General features: G+C 34.7%; 1 protein-coding gene across 1 annotated transcript in view; it reads left to right on the top strand.

Moving 5' to 3' along the window:
• CCSER1 (coiled-coil serine rich protein 1) overlaps positions 1–22,250 on the top strand; it is a 958,389-nt gene that overhangs the window by 618,435 nt on the left and 317,704 nt on the right. Inside the window, exon 6 of the mRNA XM_007954211.2 lies at positions 16,841–16,918. Coding sequence (XP_007952402.2) covers positions 16,841–16,918 — 78 coding nt within the window. The remainder of the gene's footprint in view (positions 1–16,840; positions 16,919–22,250) is intronic.

Here is a 22,250-nt window from a genome sequence, read left to right as displayed (position 1 = left end):
ACAATAAATGGAGAAAAGATTGAAATTGTCAAGGATTTCATTTTACTTGGATCAATAATCAACACCCATAGAAACAGCAGTCATGAAATCAGACATTGATTGTATTCCACTGGGAAAATCTGCTGCAAAAGACCTCTTTAAAGTGTTAAGAAGCAAATATATCATTTTGAATACTAAGGTGTGCCAAACCCAAGCCATGTATTTTCAGTTGTCTCATATGCATATCAAAGGTGAGCAATTAATAAGGAAAACCAAAGAAGAATTGATGCCTTTGAATTATGATGTGTTGGTGAAGAATCCCGAAAATACCATGGACCGCCAAAAGATCAAACAAATCTGACCTGGAGGAAGTGCAGCTGGAATGGTCCTTGGCATCAAGAATGGTCAGACTTCATCTCACCTACTTTGATCAGGTTGTTAGAGGGACCATTACCTGGAGAGGGATATTAAGCTTGGTAAAGTGGAGTGTCAGTGAAAAAGGGGAAGACTCTCAACAAGATATATTAACACTATGCAACAGTGGGCTCAAGTATAGCAAGGATAGTGCAGGACAGGGCAGTGGTTTGTTCTATTGTACATAGGGTTGCTATGAGTCAGAGCCCACTTGACGACACCTAACAACAACATTGTTTTTCTTAGATGCTGTCAAGTCAGTTCTGATTCATGACAACACTATATATCACAATGATGATACAGTTGTTACAGCCACTGTGTCGATCCATGTTTGTTTGTTTGTTTTTAATTTTAAATTTATTTACTTTATTTTTCATTTTTGCAGTGTTTCCTCCCCTCCCCTCCTACTTCTGGTAACCAGCAAAGAAAATGTCCTTCTATATATAAACCTTACCTTGACTTTTTACAATAATGAACTAATACAATATTTGTCTTTCTGTGATTGACTTATTTCACTCAGCACAATGTCCTCTGAACTCATCCACGTGATGCGGTGTTTGCAGATTCTATGTTATTTTTTAATGTGTGCAGTATTCCATTGTGTGTATGTACCATAGCTTGGTTATACATTCTAATGTTGATGGCTGCCTGGGTTGTTTCCATCATTTTGCTGTTGTAAATAGTGCTGCCATGAACATAGGATGTGCATATTTTGGTTACCTAGTGCCACTCTAACAGAAGATACCACAGATGGGATAGCTTGAACAAACAGGAGTTTATTCTCTTACAGTTTGGGAGGCTAGAAGTCTGAGTTCAAAGTGCCAAGCTCTAGGGGCTGGGTGAAAGCCCCTAGACCTTGGGCTTCAGCTCTGCCTCTTGCTCCTGGCCCACTGAACCTAGAGACATTTCCTCACTCAGGCTGCTGCTGGCTGCTGAGGCTGACAAACCCAAGGTCAAGAAGTGAAAAGGCACAGTCCTGATATCACCAAACAACACAGCAGGCCGCTAATTCATGTCCATAAAAAATCCCAACATCTGCAGGGCATCGTAGGTTGCTGGACAATGAATGACTCGGCTTCATGCAGGATTCAAGCATACCAAAAAGCTAGAGACTATTCCCAAAGCTGCTGCTTATATATGGGAAGCATACCACATCCCTAAAGCAGCTACTCAGCTGCTCCAATGGATTCCACCATGGAGTTAATTACCAATCTCACCATGGGGAATAACTACATCCAACTGCCCATCCTCTCAACTAGGCCCAGCCAAGTTGACACACAAACTTAACTATCACAGTACTGTTCTTGTCCTAACTCTCACTTCTTTAGGATATATACTTAGTATGGGATTGCTAGATCAAATGGTATTTCTTATTCTAAATTGGTAAAGAATTGCCATACTGCTTTCCACAGTTGTTGTATCATTTTATAGTCCAACCAGCAGTGTATGAGAGACCCAATCTCTCCATATCCTCACCAGCATTTGTTTTCTGTCTTGTTCAACTTTGCTGTTAGTGCTGGGGCCAAATGGTATATCATTGTTGTTTTGATTTACATCTCTCTAAAGGATCATGGACATTTCTTCATGTGTTTGTTGGGCACCTGAATTATCCTCTTTGGTGAAGTATCTATTCATGTCTTCTGCCCACTTTTTAATTGAACTGTTTGTCTTTTTGTTGTTGTGTTGTTGGTGTTTTCTATAAATTTTAGAGATGAGTCCATTGTCAGAAATGTAGTTGCCAAATATCTTTTCCCAATCTGTAGGTTCTCTTTTTACTCTTTTGGAGAAGTCTTTGGAACCACATAAAAATTTAATTTTTAGAAGATCCCATTCATCTAGTTTATCTTCTGCTGTTAGTGCATTTTGGGTTATGCTTGACAGTCTATTTATGCCATAAACCAGGGCCCCTAAATCTGCCCCTATTTTTTTCCTTCAGGAACTTTATAGTTTTAGATTTCATATTTAAGTCTTTGATCTACCTGGAGTTAGTTATTGTAGGTGGTGTGAGGTATGGATCATGTTTCACTTTCTGCAGATGGATATCCAGTTTTGCCAGAACCATTTGTTAAACAATCTCTCTACCATTTAATGGATTTCAGCCCTTTGTCAAAAATCAGCTGACCATAGGTCAATGAATCTGACATAGATACTGGTTTCTCAATTCTGTTCCAGTGGTCTATGTCTGTCATTGTACCAATACCAGACTGCTTTGACTACTGTGGCTTTATAGTAGGTTTTGAGATCCAGGAGTGTGAGACCTCCTACTTTGTTCTTCTTCTTCAATAGTGCTTTGCTTACCTGAGGTTTCTTTCCTTTCCATATAAAATTAGTGATTGGTTTTTCTGTACCATTGAAGAATGTTTATGGTTTCTAGATTGGGATTACATTGAATGTATAGATTGCTTAAGGTAGAATTGACATTTTCACAATGTTTAATCTTCCTATCCACAAGCACGGTATGTTCTTCCATTTATATAGATGTGTTATGGTTTCTTGGAGTAGTATTTTGTAGTTTTCTTTGTGCAGGTTTTTGTGTCCCTAGTGAGATTTATTCCAAGATATTTTACTTTTTTGGTAGCTATTGTAAATGGTTCTGGGAGCTCTGGTAGCATAGTGCCTATGGCACTTGACTGCTAACCAGAAGGCTGTTGGTTCAAACCCACCAGCCACTCCTCGGAAGGAAGATTGGGCAATCTACTTCGGTAGTGATACTGCCTCGGAAACCCAAGGAGGGGTCGCTATGAGTTGGGTCCAACTTGACAGCACATAACAACAACAACATTGTAAATGGTATCGATATCCTTATTTCTTTTTCAGCAATCTTTTTGCTGGTATAGAGGAATACAATTGATTTTTAGTGTTGATCTTGTCTCCTGCCATGATGCTAAATCTCTCAATTAGTTCCAGTAGTTTTTTCACTGAGTCTCTTGGGTTTTCTATGGCTCATATCATCAGCAAATAGGGATAGTTTAACTTCTTTCTTACAAATTTGGATGCCTTTGATTTCCTGTTCTTGCCTTATTGCCCTGACTAGGACTTCCAGTCCAATATTGAGTAGAATGGTGAAAGAGGGCATCCTTGTCTGGTTCCTGTTTGCAAGGGGAATGCTTTCAGTGTCTCGCCACTTAGAATAATGTTGACTAATGGTTTTGCATATATGTCCTTTATGATGTTGAAGAATGTCCCTTCTATTCCTATTTTTCTGACAGTTTTTAACAGGGATGGGTGTTGGATTTTATCAAATGCCTTTTCTGCTTCGATTGATATGATCATGTGGTTCTTTTCCTTTCTTTTATTTATGTGATTTATTAAAATAAATGTTGATTGTTTTTCTAATGTTGAACCATCCTTGCATACCTGGTATGAATCCTGAGTGGTCATAATATATTATTTTTTGGATATGTTGTTGGAGTCTATTGGCTAGAATTTTGTTGAAGATTTTTGCATCTATATTCATGAAGGATATTGGTCTGTAGTTTTCCTTTTTAGTGATGTCTTTGATTGGTTTTGGTATCAAGGTTATGCTTGCATCATTGAATGAATTCAGGAGGATTCCATCTTTTTGTATGTTCTAGAATTGTTTGAGTAGGATTGGTGTCAGTTCTTCTCTGAACATTCGGTAGAATACTCCGGTGAAACAATCTAGACCAGGGTTTTTTTTTGTTGTTGTTGTTGGTGGTGGTAATTTGTTTTTAATGACCTTTTCAGTTTCTTCTTTTGTTTTGGGTCTGTCCAAATTTTTCACCTCAGTCTGTGTTAGTTTAGTAAGTAGTATATTTCTAGAAATCTGTCCATTTCTTCTAGATTTTAAAATTTGTTGGAGTAAAATTCTTCATGTTGTTATTGTTGTTATGTGCCGTCGAGTAAGACCCAACTCATAGTGACCCCTTCTTTGGTTTCCGAGGTGGTATCACTACGGAAGTAGATTGACAAACCTTCTTTCCGAGGAGTGGCTGCTGGGTTTGAACTGCCAGTCTTCTGGTTAGCAGTCAAATGCCTTAGGCACTACACTACCAGAGCTCCTATAATTCTTCATGTTGTTGTTGTTGTTATGTGCCGTCGAGTCAGCCCTGACTCATAGGGCCCCCTCCTTGTATTGTGATATTATCCTTTCAATTTCTGTTGGTTCTGTTGTGATGTCACCCAATTCATTTCTTATTTGTGTTATTTGTATTCTCTCCCTCCTTTCCTTTGTTAAATTTGCCAGTGGTTTGTCAATTTTATTAATCTTTTCAAAAAACCAACTTCTAGTCTTATTTTTTCTATTTTTTGTTTCATTTATCTCTGCTCAAATCTTTATTATTTCTTTTCTTCTGTTGTCTGTGGGCTTTTTTTGCTGCTCTTTTTCTAATTTTTGGAGATCCTGGTTTAAAGTGTTGATTCTGGCTCTTTCTTCTTTTTTGATTTGTGCATTTATTGCTATAAATTAGACTTGATCATTGCTTTGCTTTGTCCCAAATATTTTAATATGTTGTGTTTTCATTGTTGTTTGATTCAAGGAATTTTTATTTTCATTTTTTATTTCTTCTGTTGCCCAGGAGTTCTCAAGAAGTGTGCTATTCAGTTTCCATATGTTTGCTTTTTTTCTGTTGATCTTCCTGTTTTTGATTTCTAATTTTATAACATTGTGATCTGAGAAGATGCTTCACAGTATTTCAGTGTTTTAAAGTTTATTAAGCCCTGCTTTGTGGCCTAACATATGGTCTACCCTCAAGAATGTTCCATGTGCTCTGGAAAAGAATTTATATTGTTCTGTTGTTGAGTGAAGTGCTCTGTAGATGTCTATAAGGTCAAGTTGGTGGATTGTATTGCTTGGTTCTTCTGTGTCTTTGTTGAGTTTCTTTTCAGTAGCTCTATCTGTGATTGAAAGTGATGTATTAAAGTCTCCTACTATGGCTGTGGAGTCATCTATTTACCTTTTTAATTCTGTTAAAGTTTGATTTATGTATTTTGGGGTTCTTTCATAAGGTGCATAAATACTTATTATGGTTATGTCCTCTTGCTCAATCAATCCTTTAATTATTATATAATGTTCTTCCTTGTCTCTTATGATGGTTTTTGTCTTAAAGCCAATTTTTATCAAAGATTAATATTGCCACTCCTGCTCTTTTATGGTTGCCATTTGCTTGATAAATCTTTTTCCAACCTTTGATTTTTAGTCTATTTTTGTGCTTGTCTCTAAGGTATGTCTCTTGTAGACAGGATATTGATGGGTTATGTTTTCTTATTCAGTCTGTAACTCTCTGTCTCTTGAGTGGTACATTTAATCCATTGACATTCGGTGTTATTATCATCAAGTATGAATTTGTTGCTGTCATTTTGTTATGTGTGTTTTTTTGGTGTTACTGATTTCTTTGTTCCATATAATTTTCTATGCTGAGCTCATTTTGTTTATGAATCTTGTTATCACTTCCTTCATTGCTATTGTTTTAGTATTTAGTAAATATTTGTGCTTGTCCCCTTTTTTATTTTGATGTGAAGTTTTATCATTTTCTTTGAGGTTACTCTGTGATTTGTAATTTTCTTCCCCAGTTTAGAACAGTCCATTCTATCTTGCAACTGTCTTGACTTCCTCACCATTTGGAACTTCTGTAACTACACATTTTTTTTCCCTCTTTTTGGTTTGTGGTTGTCCACGTTTGCCAATTGATGTCTCTGGTTCCTTGTTTACAATCTTATAGACTTATTTATTTTGGATACTTCTATAACTGGGTTGGTTTCTGGGTTATGTCACGTGTGTCAGTTGTTGTTTGCTGTTGTTGGTTCTCTGTACAAAGGACTCCCTTTAGCATCTTTTGTAAGGTTTATCTGGTTTTAACAAATTCCTTTAGTTTCTACTTATCTGGAAATGTCATTTGACCATCATGTGTGAGGGACAATTTTGCCAGGCATATAATTCTTGTTTGGTGATTTTTTTTTTCTTTCAGGGTTTTATATATATTATCTCATTGCCTTCTCACTTGCATGGTTTCTGCCAAGAAATCAGAGCTTAGTCTTATTGGTTGCTCTTTGTAGTTTCCTTTTTTTTTCCCCTTGTTCTGCTTTCAGGATTCTTTCTTTATCTTTGGTTTTGGTGAATTTGATGATGATATGTCTTGGTGATTTTCTTTTGGGTTCTATCCTGTTTGGGGTTAGTTGTACTTCTTGAATGGATGTATTCTAATCTCTCATCATATCAAGGAAATTCTCTTTCAAAAAATGTTCAACAGTATTTTCTGTGGTTTTATTTGTCTCTTCCTGTTCTGGAATTCTGATTACATGTAGATTATTCCTTTTGATGGTATCCTACATGAACCTTAGGTGTTCTTTATTTTGTTTTGATCTTTTTTTTTTTTTTTCTGATTGATCCCTTTCCAAAGAAATATTGAGGAATTTGTCTTCAATCTCACTGTCTTCCATTGATTCAGTTTTACTCCTTTGCCCATTCAATGTGTTACCTATTTCTGAACATTAAGTATTAATCTTCTGGATTTCTGTCTGTAGATTTTGTATCATTTCTAATTTTTCACTTATTTTGTCATTCTGTTCTTGTATTGTCTTCTGAAATCGTTCTAGCATTTTCTCTGTGTTTTCCTCAATGTTGTCCATGTTTTCCTTGATCTGTCTCTCAGTCTGTTGAAGGTACCTAAATATAATTCTTTTGAAGTCTGTATCAGGGTGTTCCAATGCTGTTTCTTCCTTAGTGACGTGTTCTAGGACTGTATCCTGCTCCCTTTTTTCTACTGCTTTATCTTGCTTCTTTGTGTGGACTGTGATGGCCTGTTGTCTCCTAGATGTTGTGACATTTTTGTTTTTATATTTATTTGGTGATTCCATGTTGCAGTTATTCACCCAAGATTTTTTATTTCTTTGGTATATCTGAGTAACTAGGGCACTGTGCTTCTCTATTCGCTATTTAGTAGCACTTATGCACTCACTACCTGTCTCCTTTCTAGTAGTCAGCCTCCCATATGTCTGTGCTGCCTTTGGCAAGCAGAGCCTATTCTTAGGTTCCTGGAATCTGGATGAGAATGCTGTCACTTTAAATATCCAAAATGGCCACCCCTTATAAACATTCAAAATGGCTGCGCCCTCTGGAGAGCCAGAAGTCCACAGCTAAGTTTTTCTCCTTCTTTGCTGTTTCCCTTTTCAGTTGTCAGCTACCTGTGCAGTAAGTAGTCTGTGCAGCCCTTGATGAGCAGGGCCAATTTTTAGGTTAATTCTAAAACCACTTGGAAATAATCAGCTATCTGTGCCCTTAGGACAACTGATAATCCACAGCTCCATTTGTCTCTTTACTCACTGTTTTAATTCAGGTTCTTCTACTAGTTGGTGTTTAATCTACTTCTGTATCTTTCCTTTCAAAGCTCAGGGCTCCATGATTATCATCTGTATCTGTGTCAGTTGCATCTCTTTTCTTTGTTGAAGAGGTTCTGTGTTTCTTGTCTGTCTATTCTGCCAACTTAGCAAAAGTCCTCCAGTGTTAATTCATCTTATTGAGGGTTTTGTCTTTTTCACTGACCTTGTACTTTACTAAGCATGATTTTCTTCCAGACACTGGTCCCGCCTGTTAATATGTCCAAAGTACATGAGATGAAGTCTCACTATCCTTGCTTCTAAGAAGCATTCTGGCTGTACTTCTTCCAAGATACATTTGTTCTTTCTTCTTGCAGCCCATAATGTATTAAGTATTTTCACCAACACCATAATTCAAAGACATCAATTCTTTTTTGATCATTTATTCACTGTTTGTACAAATCTTTACCTCTGCAGGAAGCTTTTCAAAAGATATGATCTAATTTGACATTAATTCATTTGTTTTTATTTATTCATTCATTTAAAATGATGGCTTTCAATCCTGGAGAAAATTAGAAGGACCTGAAGAACTTTTTGAAAAAGGAGTACCAGACCGCTGTGAGAACAATAGATTGAACAAGTTGATCTCCCCTGCCCCTGGTGTACACGCTCTTTACATTGTCCTCTGTGAGATATTATCTTCAGTAACTGTTATTGTTGTTGTTAGGTGTTGTTGATTTGGATCTGACTCATAATGATGCCATATAAAACAGAAGATACATTGCCTGGTCTTGTGTCATCCACATAATTGTTGCTGTGTTTGATCCCATTGTTGCAGCCACAGTGTCAATCCTTCTCTTTCATGGTCTTCCTCTTTTTTACTGACACTCTACTGACAATCAAGCAAAATAACATTCTCCAGGGACAGATCCCTCCTGATAATGTGTCCAAAGTATACGAGATGAAGTCTTGTCATTTTAACTTCTAAGTAGCCTTCTGGTTGGACTACTTCCAAGACAGATCTATTCGTTCTTCTGGTTGTTGTTGCTGTTGTTGTTGTTGTTGTTGTTGTTATTTGCTGTTGAGTCAGACCCGATTCATAGCGACCCCTCCTTGAGTTTCCGAGGTGGTATTACTGCGAAGTAGATTGCCCAACCTTCCTTCTGAAGAGTGGCTTGTGGGTTTGAACTGTCAGCCTTCTAGTTAGCAGTCAATTGCCTTAGGCACTATTACTCACCAACACTGTAATTCAAAGGCATGAATTCTTCTTTGGTATTCCTTATTCAGTGTCCTGCTTTTGCTTGCATATGGGGTAATTAAAAATCCCATGTTTAGGTCAGGAGCCTCTTAGTTTTCAAAGTGAAATCTTTGCTTTTTAACACTTGAAAGAGGTGTTTTGCAGCAGATTTTCCCAACACATGTGACACTTGATTTCTTGACTGCTGATTCCATGGGTGTTGATTGTAGATCCTAGTAAAATGAAATCCTTAAAAATTCATTTTTAATTTTTTTTAAAAATTTTCTATTCAATTTTCATTTTCTTTATATTGAGTTTGTTGTTGTTGTTATGTGCCGTAGAGTCAGCCCCGACTCATAGCGATCCCTCCTTGGGTTTCCGAGGCAGTATTGCTACAGAAGTAGGATTGCCCAACCTTCCTTTCAAGGAGTGGCTGGTGAGTCTGAACTGCCAGCCTTCTAGTTAGCAGTCAAGTGCCTTAGGCACTATGCTACCAGAACTTAGTGTACAATAATTAGGGCTCCACTCTTAGGATTTTAGCAGTAACTACGAGGTTACTTTATAACGAGTGAGTTTGGAGATAGATGAAGTATTAAAAAAAAAAGTAAAATATACATTGTTCTCATAAAGAGTACAATTTATAAATAGAGCAAAAGAAAATTTACACAATGTGTGTGAATTTGATTTAATACTTTTATTTCTTCTAATCATTCCCTTGTTTGTTTTTCATTGAAATTCTTTTTTGTAAACTGGTTAGGTTGGTCCTAGATATATTTGCCAAAGGACAATTCTAAATGATATATAATCTACTGTTATGTTTTTATTGTTGTTATGTGCCGTCGAGTAAAACCTAACTCATAGTGACCCCTCCTTGGGTTTCCGACATGGTATCACTACAGAAGTAGATTGCCCAACCTTCCTGCTGAGGAGTGGCTGGTGGGTTTGAACCACCAACCAGCCTTCTGGTTAGCAGTCAAGTGCCTTAGGCACTATGCTACCAGAGCTCCTCATCTCCTAATATAGGATTTATGAAAGAATCATTTACATGAAGTCATTTTGATATCTATGTACCATAAGCTAAGCTGTGGCTATTTTCACTACTGTATCTCATATTATGCAGCCCAGAGAAGAGGCAGTTATCTTTCTTATTCCTTCTCACATTTTCACAACTGTCCCACCTACCTCCCTTATTAGGAGGTTTGAAGAGCTTGGCTTGAAGAAGGCCATAATACTTGCCAACCCTCTTTATTGCCCTCTTCATCAGACTCTCATAATACTCCTCTGTGTTGTCATTGAAGATTTTAAATTCTTACTTATTTTTATTATCTTCAGTATCTTTAGCTTCAGTGTCTTTCATTATCTTCAGCTCATTGAACTCTTGTGTTTTCAATGATCTTATTTTCTACAATCTCAGCATGATAAATAAGTGCTTACATGACATCTCTACTATAATACCTAGTTGGAATTTCAGTCTTAACTTAAACAAACTGAACTATTTATTTATTGTTACCTCCAGTATACTCCTGCTATCTTCCTTATTCCGTAAATTCCAACTTAATCCTAACTTTTGGCTCAGGCAAAACCTTGGTAGTCATCCTTGATTCCTCTATTTCTCCCATACCTCATACCCAAACTATCATGGAAATTTGTCATTTCTAACTTCAAAATATATAAGGAAGTCAATCATCTCAACTGATAAACACCTTATCCAAACAATTGTTATCTCTGAACATGTTGTAAGAAACGCCTATGCTGTATTTATGTTTCTACCTCTACCCTTCTCTAGTCTGTTCTTAACCTAGCATCTGCAGTATTTTATTCATGAGAAGTAGATCATCAAGTTTGGACCACACTCAAAGACATGGGATTACACAAAAGTGCAAATACCATGTGGCTGCACTCATTGAGGGCCACCCAAGAAGCTGCCTACCACAACCGGTATATCCAGTTGGAATTGCTAGGACTAACACCAGTATTTAAAGCTAGAAGCATACTAGCACCCTGCAGCAGATGCAGAATTAAGCTGTCTTGTGTTTTAAAAGCTCTACTATAAACATTATCCTATCTACCAAACCTTAAAAGCTCAAGAATAGAAGCTGCCTTTTTCCCTCCAGCTCAATACTACATCAGCCAACTCTACTAATGAAAAGCTGTTCTGTATGTTCCAAGTTCAAACAAAAGCAGCTTCTTCCTACTGAAGTCCTGGTATGTGTATTTTGGCTGAGGCTACCCATGGCATGGAATGAGGAATATCATTGCTAATGTCAGATGGATTATGTCTGAAAGCAAAGAATTCTAGAAAGATGTTTACCTGTGTTTTGTTGACTATGCAAAGGCATTCGGCAATGGGAAACATAATAAATTATATATAATAACATTACATAGGATAGGAATTCCAGAACAATTATGCCCATGAAGAAACTGTACACAAAGAAACAGTCATTCAAACAGAACAAGAGGATACTGCATAGCTGTCAATTAAGAAAGTTATGAGTCAGCGTTTCATCCTTTCACCATACTCATTCAGTCTATATACTGAGCAATTAATTCTAGATGTTGAACTATATGAAGAATATGGTATTAGGATTAGAGAAAGACTTATTAAAAATCTATGAAATGCAGATGATGCAACCTTGCTTGCTGAAAATGAAGAAGACTTGAAGAACTTACTGAGGAAAATCAAAGACTACAGCCTTCAGGATGGATTACACCTCAACATAAAAAGAACAAAAATCATCACAACTGGACCACTAAGCCACATCATGATAAATGGAAAAAATATTGAAGTTCTTAATGATTTACTTTTACTTAGATCCACAATCAGCACCCATTTATTTAAAAAGCTATAATCAGAGTCCCCCCCCAAAAAAAGTTAGAAAATAATTTAATAAATTATTTTGTTATCACAAATATTATGGACTTTCCAGCCTAGAATATAGTATCATAGATCTCCACTCCACTTATTTAAGCTAATTCTAAATTTTAGGCTCCATAACTTAATATCACAATGATAGTGCTTATTCATATATTACAAAGGACTTTTGATTCTTAAGCAAAATTATTGGTTCATGTACAACTGGATCCAGAATGTCATATACCTTCTTAGGATTTGTTTTCATTTCCTATGTGGGATTTGTTCCTGGGGATATTCTATACACTGGTGGCCTCTGGAAGTTCAGACATAAGCACATTCTTATGACTCAGAAGCATTTGCTCAATGAGAGAATCTTTTCCTCAATATCTGACAAAACTCCCAGATATGATGCTCATTTAAATAGTTTGGCTTTTGTACTATTTTGCATTCAGTGGGAGAGGTTGACCAGTCCTTGATTATATGCTGACACTTATGTCAAGGAGAAAAAAAAAATTCTTAACATGGAAAAAAGTTTTGGATTCTGGGAAGGCAAAAACAGCAGATATCAACCAGAAGAAAATATAAAGAAAAAAGCTTACATTTTCATTTGGAAAAAATATAGCTAGTAATGGATAAGGGAGTAATGATAGGCCCAAGTGCAAAGGATTGTCCTGATTTAGAGAATGAATTAATTTACTTGTGCTCTCATTTTGGTTTACTACTGAAATAACAAACAACTAGGGCTTAGGATATAAGTATTTATAATTAGGTTCCTAATGACTAACATTATTCTTTACAGTATAATTCCTGAAATTTTTCAATCAGTGTCCTGGATTGAAGGATCCCAATTCTTTTGAGTCATTTTCATTTGTAGTATATATTTGATAAAGAACAAACATTAGCAATCATTAGTCAACAACAACAAAAAAGACATTCTGTGCCATAGTTAGATATCTTTCTTTTTCTTACTAAGTTCTGGGGCCAACAGCAAGTCTAACCATTGCTTATAAAAACCAAAAAAAAAAACAAACTCACGGAAGTCAAGTTGATTCCAACTCATAAGGACCCCTCCTTGAGTTTCCAAGGTGGTACCTCTACAATGTAGATTGCTCAGTCTTCCTTTTGAGGAATGGCTGGTGGATTTGAGCCACCAGACTTCCTGGTTGTCAGTCAAATGCCAGAGGCACTACGCCACTAGAGCTCCCAAGTGGGGTGAGTGATGACAAAATTCCCAATGTGTAGATAGGGAAGCCTAATGTGTAATTTTTTGAAAAGCAGATTGAATAAATGACTGAATTTTCACTGAAAATTGACATGTCTAAAGAAGGAAAGCATTTTCAGAAGGGATAGCACATTTATGTTACAGAAATCTAAATTGTCGTAAATACATTATCAGTAATAATTCTAGTGATTATTAAACCAGCAATGTACTATAACATAGATGTACATGTTTTCTATATATAAGCTTAGGAAAGTAGAGTTAGAGCTAACCAATTTTAATGACCATTTAAATTTATTAAATCTTGCAAATCTCTTTATAAATTTGCCCCAGTGGCTTCAAAAAGTAAAACATTTCATTTACACCCAAATCTGTTCATGTACCCAATCAATTTGGACTAAATTGGTCATGTTTCACTTCAAGAAATCTTTATAAATAATCTTTAATCCCATAGGACAAACCCATTAATTATGCTTTTAGGGGAAGTATAATTAATGGACCTGTCCTATAGAAATATGGCATCTAGTAAATATTAATAATGTAAACTCACTCAACCAAGCACCTTAAGCATATTCATTTTATATGGCTGAAGCAGTCTTTCAACATTCCCATATGGAACATGAAAGCATGCAAATCTATTTAACATCGGTTTTTCAAGGAGATCTTCTTAGGAGATTAAAGATTCCTTGGTGGAGTGGTTATGCATCCCAGTAAAAATGTCTGTCAAAATTTATTTTTATGAAGTGACAAAAGCCCTGATGAAAGCTTAGAAGCTAGGAGTATAATTACAGCCATGTATTATAATCTTGAAAAGCCTTGTTATGTTTCTAATAAAGAATATTATAAAAATATATTTCATCTTACAATAGTAAGATTTACAGAAAAAATGGAAAGAGTGTAGAGAGAATTGCCACATATTCCTCATTGAGTTCTCCCTGTTGTTAATATCCTAACATCCCCAGCATACATTTGTCACTACTAAGTAACTAACACTGGTACATTGCTACTCATTAAACTCGAATTGTATTCAGATTTCACAATTTCCCCCTAATGTCCTTTGCTGTATTCCAGAATGTCATTGAGGATACCATATTATATTTACTCATCATGCCTCACCAGCCAGTTGTGACCTTGCCCATGATGACATTGACAGATAAGGCTTTTTTGCAGAATACCCATGGTAGTTAGGGGAGATTAAGTTCTACCTCTTAAAGAGAGAGAGTATCTTTATAAATTGTTTGACATTCTTTTGTAAAGAAGTTTGGCCTCTTTTCCCCCATTTATTTATTCACAAAATTATATAAATTTATTTCTTCACTCATTTATCTAAGTATGGACTCACAGATATTCTATTTACTTTGTTGATCAAATTGTTCCAGATTTGGCCATTGGGAACTCTTTAACTTTGGCTTCTTTGTCCCTTTGACCTGCACCTATCCTCCCCCCACCCTTTGGAACACTTCCTTTCTTTCTAGAGCTACAAGATGCTCCAAGCCCATCTTACAGATTCACTGTTCCATTCCTGGAATCATCCCTGGAGCCTTGGTTCCTTCTATCCTAAAATGGTATTAGAAGCTAAGATCTGGTCACTCTTTGTTAATAAAGAATATTTTAATCTAATAAAATTAACACATTTTACTCAGTAACAAGGGGAAAATGAAATCAGAGCTTATATAATAAAATATGTAAAATACTTTTTAAAACATCTCCTTTTCTTAGATAAAGAAGTAACTCCCCAATTTATGCATTTTATTAAGAATATTCAAAAACTGAACTTGAATTTTGAATTTTATATTATGTTATTACACAGGGAGAGCAAATGACTTTTCAAAAAGTTTACTGTTAATATTTTATCTAAAAGGATGAACAAATTGAAGTGACACCTAAATTACAGATCACTGAAAAGCAAATGGGGAAAAAAAGCTAAAAAGGAGCATACTTTTATTCTATTTGTTGCCTTATATTTCTCAGCTTCATAATTAAATGTGCTTCATCAGATGTTATTGTGTAAGATTGATTTGTTTTTAAAAAACATCTATCTCAAGACTTCCAAAGAGCAATAGAATTAAAAGTGTCACATTGTAAGATGGATTTGAAAGTTAAAGCTATAGTTTTCTCTAAAAATGTCATTCTAAGAATCGATATTACACGATGTAAATTTTGGACTCTGCTTTTTGCAGTCTTTAGAATGACACATTTACTTCTGGAAAGTTGTGAAAGGACTCAACCCTAAAAGAAGTTTGCAGTGAAAGAATGTTGCGCTCATCATCTTATGGAAGTTCAAAACCTTTCATATCCTGCATGAATATGAGTCAGACTTCTAAATGTTTACAACTCAATGTCATTTCTATTTCAGGAATTATTCTTGTTAAGGGTATGATAGTTTAATAAACTACCAAAACCAAAACTACCCACTGCTTTCGAGTTTATTCCAATTCATCGCGAACCCTGTTGGGTTTGCAAGGCTGTAAATATTTACAGAATTAAATTGCCCTTCTTCCCTCCACAGAGTGGATTTCAACTGCTGACCTCCTAGTTAGCAGCCAAATGCCTTATCCACTAAGGCACCAGAGTTCACCCTCTCTCTCTATATATATTTCCTATAAATAGTTTCTAAACTAATTAGTCAGAACTAATGCTGTTGTAACGCATATTTTCTTAAGTACCTGGTTTCTTCATTATACAATTGAAACAAATGAATTGAAAATAATCTCTGAATAGACTCTTAGTACCATTTATAGCATCTGTTGTTTGAATGTGTTCTTTTGTTCCTCACTTAAGTGAAGTTAGCCTAATTTGTCTTCTTGACCCGTTATTATAACCAAAATCTGTTCTTTTGATTTAATCTTTACTGTAAAATTTTCTGTTTGTATGCCTATATAAATCAGTATACTTAGAAACTAAGCTGAAAAATGTAGGTGTGCATTTTTTTCATTGTTTATTTAAATGAAGAATTCCTCTGAGAGAACTGGTTAAGAATATAATAAAATAACTTTTGCCACTCATTGTCAGTATCTTGTTCTTGGTTTCAGAAAATTACTGACAAATGACAAGCTTATAACCCACATTTCTCTTCTTTAAGCCAATTTGTCATTTAATATATTTTAGTTGAGTTTTAAAAGGCTTAGGAAAAAAATGCCATGTTTATGGAAAACATTACTGCCATTCCAATAATTCTCTTACATTTTTATAAATGTTTTGTTTTGAAAATGTTTGGGCAACTGAATATAATAAAAAAGTTTATAGAATGTCAGGAGGCTATGAATATAAGATTTTTAAAAATTAATATTTCTACATTTTATAGCTGCATATTAATGGCAGTTATGACTTTCATAATGAAAAAAAAATGTGTAAAATAATTTAGACCTCCTCGGAAGGAAGGTTGGGCAATCCTACTTCCGTAGTGATACTGCCTCAGAAACCCAAGGAGGGGTCGCTATGAGTCAGGGCTGACTCCACGGCACATAACAACAACAACAACAATAAAAAAATAACGTTTCAAAATCTGCCTGAAATATATCAAAATAGAAACATAGTGAATCGACATACTTTTGTTTTCAATGAAAAGGAAAAAGACATAAAAAATTAAACAAACATAATGCTAAATGCCATTCTAATACCCAAAAAAATGATTATTTAGTGAAATGTACTTGAAGCATACACCAAAAGGTGATAATTTGACTACTTTTCCAGATAAATATTTATTTCTGAATGATTCATTTATACAAATTAAAATTAAACCACACTTATATTTCATTCATTTATTTGCTCTTTATTGTAAGAAGTTTTCAATTTTAAAGTAGTAATAAAAATATCTACAAAAGTGTATCTCTTTAACTCATTTTTTTTTTTTTTGTCTCAGAGTTCAGATATGAGCCCAGCAAGTAGCACCACTTCACTTCCTGTTAGTCCTCTTACTGAAGAGCCATTGCCTTTCAAGGTAAAACAAGCATATAGGAATGTTTATAATATTTTAAGATAGTTAAATTACAATAGTTAATTTAAAATTTTAAACTTTCTTTTATAATTGATGATATAAACTGTTTTAATATTTAGGGATCTGATTTCAAATATTGAAATACTTTTTCCCTATTGTCATTCTGGTTGCTAAATAATGATAAAGATTTGCATTAATTAATACTATTTGGAACACATTGTCTTAAATTTGAGAGACAGACATATTTATTATAATAGTTTGATATCACATAAGTTATAATTTTAAAGTATTCTATCTTTGTTAACTTAAGTATTAAGTTCAAAATGAATCATTCAGTCTCCATCTAAAGGTTAAATTCTCATTAGCAATTCTGGGTCAATAATAATTGCTTATGTAATATTTGCAAAATAATAGTTTAACTAAAGAATTGGTATTTGGAATCATTCTTCAAACACATTTTAAGTACGAAAGTAGTATGACTATTAGAATTCTTTAGTTTAGGAGGCCATGTGTGTTACAAATATGAAGGTCTTATTTTGTCCTTTAAGATTATATGGATGTCTTTAAGCCAAAGTTTATAAATTAGCTATTTTAAACATATAAAATGGATGTTTGGACTTTACTGATTATTATACATAAAGGCATTCCTTAAGAACATGGGCAATAAAATACAATGTAAGTTTACTTAAGTGCAGTGGTTTAACTATGGTTTGGTATAAAGACAGGTGGATACACATTTTGACCTCATTATGATTTTCATATCTTATCATAGCGTTGTGAGTTTTCTTTCTTTCTTTTCTTTTTTTGTATGAGGACTATAACTTATCCAACTTCATATTTCTTATAAATAGTACAGTAGATGGCAGGTTTCCATCTGCTGAATATTTGCTATACTGTTGAAATGAAAATTATAGGGGGCTATGAATTTCATTGAGGGTCTTCAGTTTCTAATTATGGATGCTTCTTTTCTTAATGATAGTCAATAATATGCTTAATGATAGTCAATAATAATTGTTAACAGCTCAATTCTATACTAGTAAATTGTTACATATTCAACTTTCTTCTGATTATTATTATTGAGAGATATTTTCTTTATTATTCAACTGCAAAAGAAGAAAATGAAAGTAATATTCCAAAGTTGAGTGTTACTTGATATTTCTATCTTATAGTACATGGAACAAAATTCACAAAAGTATCATATTGTTAACAAGACTTTCCTTGAATGTTCAAGGTTTCGCCCTTTAATATACTGATAATGAATTCATTCCTTAAAAATTAATGTATTTCTTAAAAAGAGTTAAAAGAGAAGGTTAGATATATTGCAGAATCTGCTGATATAAAACTAATCTGTATAGATTAATTTAGATAGTTTCTCTGATAAGTTCTAAGAGATAAATATAGATTCCATGTAAATGTCTGTAAGTGGTTTTACAAGCAATTAAATTCCAAGTGCTTCCTATATGTAATATTGGCTTTTGATAGCTAATATAGCTATTGTTCTCTTAATTTACTCTTTTGTGGAAAAGGAATATATTTAGTTTTCCAGATATTAAAATAACCCCCTAGATTTAATGTATCTGAGGTTAATTTTTGAAATTATAAAATAAAACTCCTACATTTGCTTCTGTTTTCAGTTGTAAGTTGTCGTTGTATAAATGAGTAATAGGATACTTTTTATCTTTAAAATTTTAAAAAATTCTGTAACATTATAATTTCAAATATGTTGGAAAGTAGTTGATATATAGCAGACATTTAAGTTTTCTTACAACTATTTCCTGGGGGAAAAAAAAAACAAAACGCTGATATTGTAATATGTGTCTGTAACTGTTAAAAAGTATGCTATTTGGTCAACATGGTAACAAGAAAATTTTTTTTTTCCTTATTCCCCATGAATGGAGCATGGCCTTTAAATTAGAATAAGATTAATCTTCTATTAACTCCTTAGATTTCCTTCACAGAACATTATAGGGGTACCTGGGTGACACAAATGGTTAAGTGCTCAACTACTAGTCAACAGGTTGGTGATATGAGCTCACCGGCCATGGTGATCTGCTTCTGAAAGGGAACGACCTTGACAATTATGTGGACTGTAGTTCTACTCTGACATGAGTCAGCATTGGCTGGAGGGCATCTAAGAACAACAGCAGCAGGATCTTCATAATGACAGTGCCACCAAGACATAGGGCATTATGATCTAAGCACTCAATCCTGTCACCATTTTTCTTAATATTAGAAGTGGAAAGCCCCTGAAAGAAAAAACGTTGTGGGCTGTGTGATTTCTCACTTTCCTCCTATGAAGTAATTACGGTACTAAAAATGAAGCCTTTTCTCCTTTTTTTTTTTTGGCATATTGTGGAAGCACTCATTTAGTAGTTAGCGGAAGATACCTTGGTTTGGTTCAAAGTAAATGCTTTCTTTTAAATGTTATCTTTAGAATGGCATTCCAATTAATTGATATTAATCACAGCATTTGAAATAAAGACAAAGTATATATTATTAAAAATCTCAATAATCAATTTCCTGCTATCCCTTTATTCTGTTCCTTTATTCTCAACTCAAATGTTAGATGAAAAATTGATTATTTGTAAAAACGTACCACAGTAAGTTCTACAGAATTGAATATAGAAGAAAACCAAGTAGCATTCTAGGATGCCCCAAGAAATTTACCAAGGAATTGAGATTTAAAAAAAAAAAAAACCACTAAACCAAACCCACTGCCACTGAGTTGATTCCAACTCATAGCGACCCCCATTAGGTTTCCAAATGGTAAATCTTTACAGAATTAGATTGCCCTATCTTCCTTCATGGAATGGTTGGCGGGTTTGAACCATCAACCTTCTAGTTAGGAGTCAAATGCCTTAGGCAGTTAGGTAGGTTAAACTTCAAGATTACATATGTAGTTGTTGTTAGTTGCCATCAAGTTGGCTCCAACTTATACCTACCCCTGTGTACAATAGAACAAAATACTGCCCGGTCTTGCACCAGCCTCACAATCTTTGTTATTCATGAGCCCATCGTTGCAGCCAGTGTCAATCCATCTCATTGAGGGCCTTCCCTTTTTCCACTGACCCTCCACTTTACCAAGCATGATACCCTTCTCCAGGGAGTGGTCCTTTCCGACAGCATGACCAAAGTAATAGAGACGAAGTCTTGCCATTGCTGCTTCCAAAGAGCATTCCAACTGCACTTTTTCCAGGACAAATTTGTTAGTTCTTCTGGCAGTCCATGGGACTTTCAGTATTCTGAACCAACACCACAATTCAAAAATACCAACTCTTCCTCTGTCTTACTTATTTTTATGTGCATATGAAAATATTTTCATGTGCAATTTTCATGTGCATATGAGGTGACTGAGAATACCATGGCTTGGGTTAGGCCCACATTAGTCTTCAAAGAGACATCTTTGCTCTTCTGCACTTTAAAGAGGTCTTTTGCAGCAGATTTGCCCAGTGTAATACAATGTCTGATTATATAAACTAAAGATAATAATTAAATCTTGTTTTGGTCCAGACACTTTTCCTCACCTGTAAGGTAATGTTTTTCAACTTGTTTAGCATTAGAACTTGTTCTTCAATTAAACTTTAAGCATATAAAATATATCTGTCCTGCAAGAACATCCAAAACCCACGTAATTACTTCTCTGTTCTCAGAGAATAGTTCATTTCCTGCAAAACTTCTTAGTTTACTGTTTAAAAAAACATGGCTCTGTTGTTTTGTTTAATTTATTCAGTATTTCAAAAAGTGAGACATTTCCCATCCAGGTTTTTCTTAGACTATTGGAGGATCTGGGAACTTTGTGGGTTTTATTTCCAAGTAGAACCAATTGACTAAAGATGAGTAGGGTTTCTCCATTTGGACATGTAACATGAACTTTCAAAAACTACAATATTGTAGTTTTTGAAACCATTCCATATTGCATTCATGCCTGAAAATGAAAGTATTTGAGTTTGGGTGCCTGTATAGAAGATTTTTCAATGTTAATTCACAGTTCTCTGCATATACTACAGTTAATAAACTCATGGAATTTTCAGTCAGTCTCTTGGTTCTAAGAAATTACCTAAGTTTTCATAATTGTGTACACTATTATTATGAACATGTTTTGGGGAACAAAAGGCAAATATGCAGTTGTTGTTGTTGTTAACAGAGTATTCAGCATTACATAAACTTCACATGTGATTTGAAATACCCCATTTTTCAGGATGGGGCCAGAGGTAGCCAATTTTCATATGCATGGAAACAATGTTTTACTGAATAAGCATAATAGAATCATAAAAGTCAAGAAAATTCTTGGAGAGAGTTCTGAGAAAAAAAAACACAGAATGGAGTGCTTAATAGTTAAGGAAAATTTTTATGGTTTTCTTTAGAATAACACTGATTATATAGTGACACCAATTCTATAGACACAAATACATATTTTCTACACTTTTCTACTTTTCCTTCTGCAAGTCTTCCTGATTTCTTTCAACCATTTAATCTTTTCCATTCTAGCCTGCTACCTCTTCCTCTATGTTAGGCTCAGTCAGATGTTCTACACCAAATGTGTTTTGGGGTGACCAAATATCACAGTTCTTTATTGTATGACTTCTCTTATGAATTTCTCTATACACAGTTATATTGCTACACATAGATATTTAACATAAAAGTGCTAGGTCTGGATGTGTCCTATTATCAGCCTGAATCCATGCCTAGAACTAGCACTCCTGAAGGTAAGCTGGCTCTTTATTCCTGACATTTCCATAATAGTACACTTTCTCATAGGCCTTGTTCTCCTGTTTGCCCACCATTTCGATCACGTTTCATCACGATTTTTAAATTCATTTGTACTTCAGTGATGCATGATGGCTAGGTATTAGTCACTTTTTCTCTAAAAATGTACCATTTTTAGATATATTGTGACAGGATATTATGCAGCATCACTTTCTATTATTATGTTGTTTCATTTATTACCATCAAATCAGTTCCAACTAATGGTCACCCCATTTGTATAGAGTAGAACTGTTCCTTAATATTTACAGGGAAGCATATCACCAAGTCTTTCTTCCCAAACATATGTGAGTGCATTCAAACTGTCAACCTTTTGGCTAGTGATCAAGTGCTTATGGCTTTGCACCACCCAGAAAATCCTTTATTATTATAACCCAAAATTCACTGCCACTAAATAGATTCTGACTCATGACAACCCTCATTAGGTTTCCAAGGCTGTTAATCTTTATGGAACAAGACTGTCTCATCTTACTTCCATGGTGAGTTTGAACTACTAACCTTTTAGTTAGCAGCCAAATGATCTAACCACTACACCACTAGAGCTCCTTCCTCTATTTTTTTTTTTTTTTTT

Source organism: Orycteropus afer, unplaced genomic scaffold (assembly GCF_000298275.1).
Source record: "Orycteropus afer afer isolate SDZICR_OR568_19922 unplaced genomic scaffold, OryAfe1.0 scaffold00445, whole genome shotgun sequence".
NCBI lineage: Eukaryota > Metazoa > Chordata > Mammalia > Tubulidentata > Orycteropodidae > Orycteropus > Orycteropus afer.
Note: the sequence above shows the minus strand (reverse complement) of the source record. Positions and strands in the feature narration are given on the sequence as shown.